At 59.7% G+C, this 4,307-nt stretch overlaps 1 protein-coding gene across 1 annotated transcript in view; it reads right to left on the bottom strand.

Moving 5' to 3' along the window:
* Window positions 1-768: 768 nt before the first annotated feature.
* The window catches only part of MMP15 (matrix metallopeptidase 15), a gene marked incomplete at its 5' end in the record, with an annotated part of 22,845 nt that continues 19,306 nt past the window's right edge, over window positions 769-4,307 (bottom strand). The window contains 3 exons of the mRNA XM_027771836.1: window positions 769-2,675; window positions 3,917-4,032; window positions 4,179-4,305. Of these exons, the coding sequence (XP_027627637.1) occupies window positions 2,221-2,675; window positions 3,917-4,032; window positions 4,179-4,305 (698 nt within the window). The remainder of the gene's footprint in view (window positions 2,676-3,916; window positions 4,033-4,178; window positions 4,306-4,307) is intronic.

Genomic DNA, 4,307 nt, shown 5'->3' with positions numbered 1-4,307 from the left:
GGTGACGGGAACCCCACCCCCTGCCCACTCAGTTTCTCGCCTCTCCTTGGGCGGGCTCTGGACTGCTGTCCAGGATGGGTCTCCAGGCTTCTAGAACCTAGTCTGGGCTCAGGAGGGCTGGTGGCCTGGCCTGACTCTCCTACCTGTCCTAGACGAGGAGGGTGTGTGGGACTCGCTCCTTCCCTGCCCACCCCGCCAGGCAGAGGGCGCCCCAGGTGCTCTGTCTCTCTTCTGGTTGACTGAGGACAGACACCTCCACTCTTCCCACGCTCTGCTCCCCTCAGAGCCTTATTTCCAAAGGCCATCAGGAAGATCCTGCTCCTTCCCACCCCACCCCTGTCCCAGAATTGTGGGTGTTAAGAACAAGTCCTCTAATCCTAGTTTGGATGTGACGCCCCCCTTCCCCCCACCCCCCCGCGCCTCCTGCAGGCCCTTCAGCTGTCACTCAGCCAAGACTCTTTACAAACGAGGCCCTGCCCACCCCGCCAGGCAGAGGGCGCCCCAGGTGCTCTGTCTCTCTTCTGGTTGACTGAGGACAGACACCTCCACTCTTCCCACGCTCTGCTCCCCTCAGAGCCTTATTTCCAAAGGCCATCAGGAAGGTCCTGCTCCTTCCCACCCCACCCCTGTCCCAGAATTGTGGGTGTTAAGAACAAGTCCTCTAATCCTAGTTTGGATGTGACGCCCCCCTTCCCCCCACCCCCCGCGCCTCCTGCAGGCCCTTCAGCTGTCACTCAGCCAAGACCTCTTACAAACGAGGCCACACTCGCTGGCTGTACAATTTAATCAGTGCAGATTATTTACAGACATGAATGCGTGGGGTGGACTGGGCCCCACACGCACCCCTCGGCTGGCTCTGGGTTCTGCAGAGGTGGTGGGGAAAGCTTCTGGACCTGCCCCACAGAGAGGCCAGCAGAACCCCCGACCCCCAGGATCCTGGGCAGTGTACCCCAGGCGTGGGGCACAGAGGGGACAGAGCCAGCTGTACAGTACCATTTCCACAGAGCTTCGGCCTCCTGCTCGGTGGGGAAGGGAAGGGGGAAGGAAGTATCTCCACCCCCGGGGCTGAGCCCGGGAGCAGGGGAGCTTCCAGGGTGGGCTCCTTTGAGAGTTCCAGTCTGCTGGCCTGTCCCTGCCAGTCTCTCTGCTCCCAGCCCCCTGGGGGGACACACAGCCGAAGGGGAGGAAGCCCCACGCCCAGAGTCTAGACTATGACCCCTCAAGTGGGCACACTCTGTGGGCAGCCTCTCCCCCTGCCCCTCTTCCAAGATCCAGACATGGGCAGCTGAAGCCTGAGGCTGGGGGACTCTGATCCCCCCACCAGGGCCACTACCACCCTGGGGTAGAATGAGTAGGATAGAGTGAAATGAGGCCCAGGGGAGGAGCAGGTGGGTCACAGCCTAGCCTAGGGGCAAGGCCAGTGCTACCTTGTGGGGACAGAAGGAAGGGGCTCAGCAGACTCCCTTTGGTCCTTGGTAAGGTGGGCCCAGGGTGCCTTCTCCAGAGGGCATGGGGGGTGGGCCCGAGGGGTACATGGGAGCTGGGAGCCGCCCCCTGGCTGGGGTAGGCTGGGCTCTTGGGCACAAAGAAAGGGCTGCTGGAGCTGTCGGAGTGGACCAGGAAGGAAGCAAGCCTCATGGGGACTCGCAGGCCAGAGGGCCACCTGCCCCCACCCTATCTCCCTGGCTGGGGCTGCTCTTGGGCAGAAAGCTCTTGCTGAGAAGGAGACTCTAGCTAAGGTGGAGATTCAGCCAGGCCACCATCCTCCAATACAAACAGCCACGGCATGGCCCTGCATGGCTAGGGGCTCAGGAGGAGGAGGGGCTGGGGCTGCAAGAACCCTCACAGCCTTCCGCTGTGGGCGTCTGCCCTCCGTCCTCTGGCAGAGGTCAAGTCAGAGGTGCACCAGGGCCTAACTCCCCGACCAGAGCAGAACTACATTTAGAAAACTCCGAAGGCCCTGTCTTGCTCAGGAAGGCAGAAACAAATGCTCAGTTAAGGTGCAAAAACAAAAACAAAAAACCTGGGCATAAATAAACAATGAGGACAGGACTGACAAGGGATGTTTTGAGGGCCAGGAGGGGCCCCCATCCAGGGGCAGAAGGAGCCACCAAAGGCTCTTGTTGGGGTGCAGGTGGAGCCATCTCAGAGCCACAGGCACGGCCCCAGCCCAGCCCAGCCCAGCCCTGCCCAGAGCACCGTGAGGAGCAGGGGGCGGGCTCAGACCCACTCCTGCAGGGAGCGCTTGCAGTAGAGCAGCACGCGCGGCGCGCCCTTGCGCTGCATCTGCACCAGGGCGTAGGCGAGGCCCAGCACGCACAGCAGCAGCAGCAGCGGCACCAGCACCATCACCACGTTCACTGTCCGCGCCACCTCCTCCATCTGCACCACCACGCGGGTGCCCCCGTCCTCGTCCTTGTCTGCCCCTGCGTCGAAGTCCTCCTCCCTGCCGCCACCCACGTCTCCCTCCGCACTGTCACCGTCCGCCCCCGGCTCTGCACCCCCGTCGGGGTTGAAAGGCGGTCGGGCCACATCTGGCCATCGGGGTCCTGACTCCACGTGCTCTTGGCAACCCATGAAATCCCGCAGGATGGACTTGGGGTAGCCGGGCTCCATCCGCAGGCGCTCGTTGTCAAATTTCCAGTATTTGGTGCCCTTGTAGAAGTAGGTGTAGGCTGTGGGGGAAAGCAGGCCAGAGGAGATTTAGGAGGTGCTGAAGGGGCCCTGGCTTTGAAACAGCCTCCTGTGGGGCTTCCCTGGGCATCTTCGCAGCTGCTCCTTCCCAGCCTACAGAAGGTGGGACTAAGGCCCAGAGGGGTTTATGTCAGGGGTTTCCTTTCCAGGCTGTCACTGACAGGGGCAGGGTACAGATGGGTCCTATAGCCTGCTGGGTGGACGTAAGGAAGGGAACCCTGCTGCCTCATCCCAGGATTGGCTTCGTCCCAGACCAGAGAGGCCTGTGTCTTGCTCAAGGCCACACAGCCACCTGCAGTGGACCTAGAGCAGAACCCGGGCTGCCTTGGACCGGCTGCCTGGCTGTGGGCACCTTGCTTGCATCCCTTTGGCATCAGGAAAGGCCACGTTTGCTGAGCTTCACTGAGCAGTGAGGTCAGAGCACTGCAGAGGGACGGGCTCACGTGCAGAGGCCCTGTGACCAGCCTGAGCCCTGGCAAAGCAAACATAGTCTCCCGAGCCTGAGAACCCCGAGCCTGACAACCAGAGCTAATGGTTTTTCTTAAATGCACCAGAGACCTTAGTGGAAAAACAGGAGCCCTTCTCCTTGTGGCTTCATCAAGACAGAGAAACCATGGGTCAGCAGGTGGCGTGGAAGATAAGGTGCTGGACTCCCACATGGCCAACCGTGGTATGAATCCCAGACCTGGAAGCTTGCTTTCTCATGTTCTCTCTCTCTCTGATCAAATTTAAAAATAATAAAATTTAACAATTCTTTTAAAATATAAGAATATGTAAAATAAAATAAATTCTTAAAAAAAAAAAAAAGGCAGAGACCAGACTTCCCATCTAGGTAGATAAGTGATGCCCTGGGACAACCGTCGCTTCTCAACACTGTGCCAAACCCACTGCCTTCAGGTTCGAGGCTCCCCGAACCTGGTTTTTAGGAGATGCCTGGATCCTGTGGGCAGCTGGACACAGGCAGGCCTGGGTTGGAATCTGGAGCCCTCAGTCTCTGTGCTATGGAATGGGGTGCTTTGCTCACGCTCTCTGGCTTATTAGCTCACTCGTCTATGAAAAGGGGATGGTAACAACTCAGGACCAGGAGGCCATGCATGGGCCTGACGAAACTGTCCCCCGTACATGCCATCGCCATGCCAGGTGTCTTAGGCAGCCTAGTTCCCATGCGTGCAGCAGGGATACGGTAAGTGCCAGGCAGGTAGGGAGGGGGTTGGCTTGGTACCTGCATCGTTGCTTAGGAAGGCCCCTTTGGGGGAGGCAGGGATTCCCTGCCAGACACTGATGGGCTTGGGGTAGCCGGGATCCCCACGTTGTGTCTCCTCATTGAAGCGCCAGTACCTGTGACCAAAAGACCAGGGTGTGGACCGAGACCCTGCTTGGGCCAGGCCCACTCCCCACGGCCAGGAGGCTGTTTATGGGGAGGACTGAGGGTAAGGGTTCTCGGTGGAGCTTTCTCCCTTTAGAGGAGGGTGCATACCACTCACCTGTCCTCTTGGAAAAAAAAGGTGTGGCCCGTGGGCTCCCACCAGATGGCCGTGTCGATGCGGTCGTAGGGGATGCCCAGGCCATAGCTGGTCAGCGGCTGGGGGTATCCGGGTTCTAGGTTCGCTTCT

Source organism: Tupaia chinensis, unplaced genomic scaffold (genome assembly GCF_000334495.1).
Source record: "Tupaia chinensis unplaced genomic scaffold, TupChi_1.0 Scaffold000235_1, whole genome shotgun sequence".
Classification (NCBI taxonomy): Eukaryota; Metazoa; Chordata; class Mammalia; order Scandentia; family Tupaiidae; genus Tupaia; species Tupaia belangeri.
This window is presented reverse-complemented; position numbering and strand designations above follow the sequence as displayed.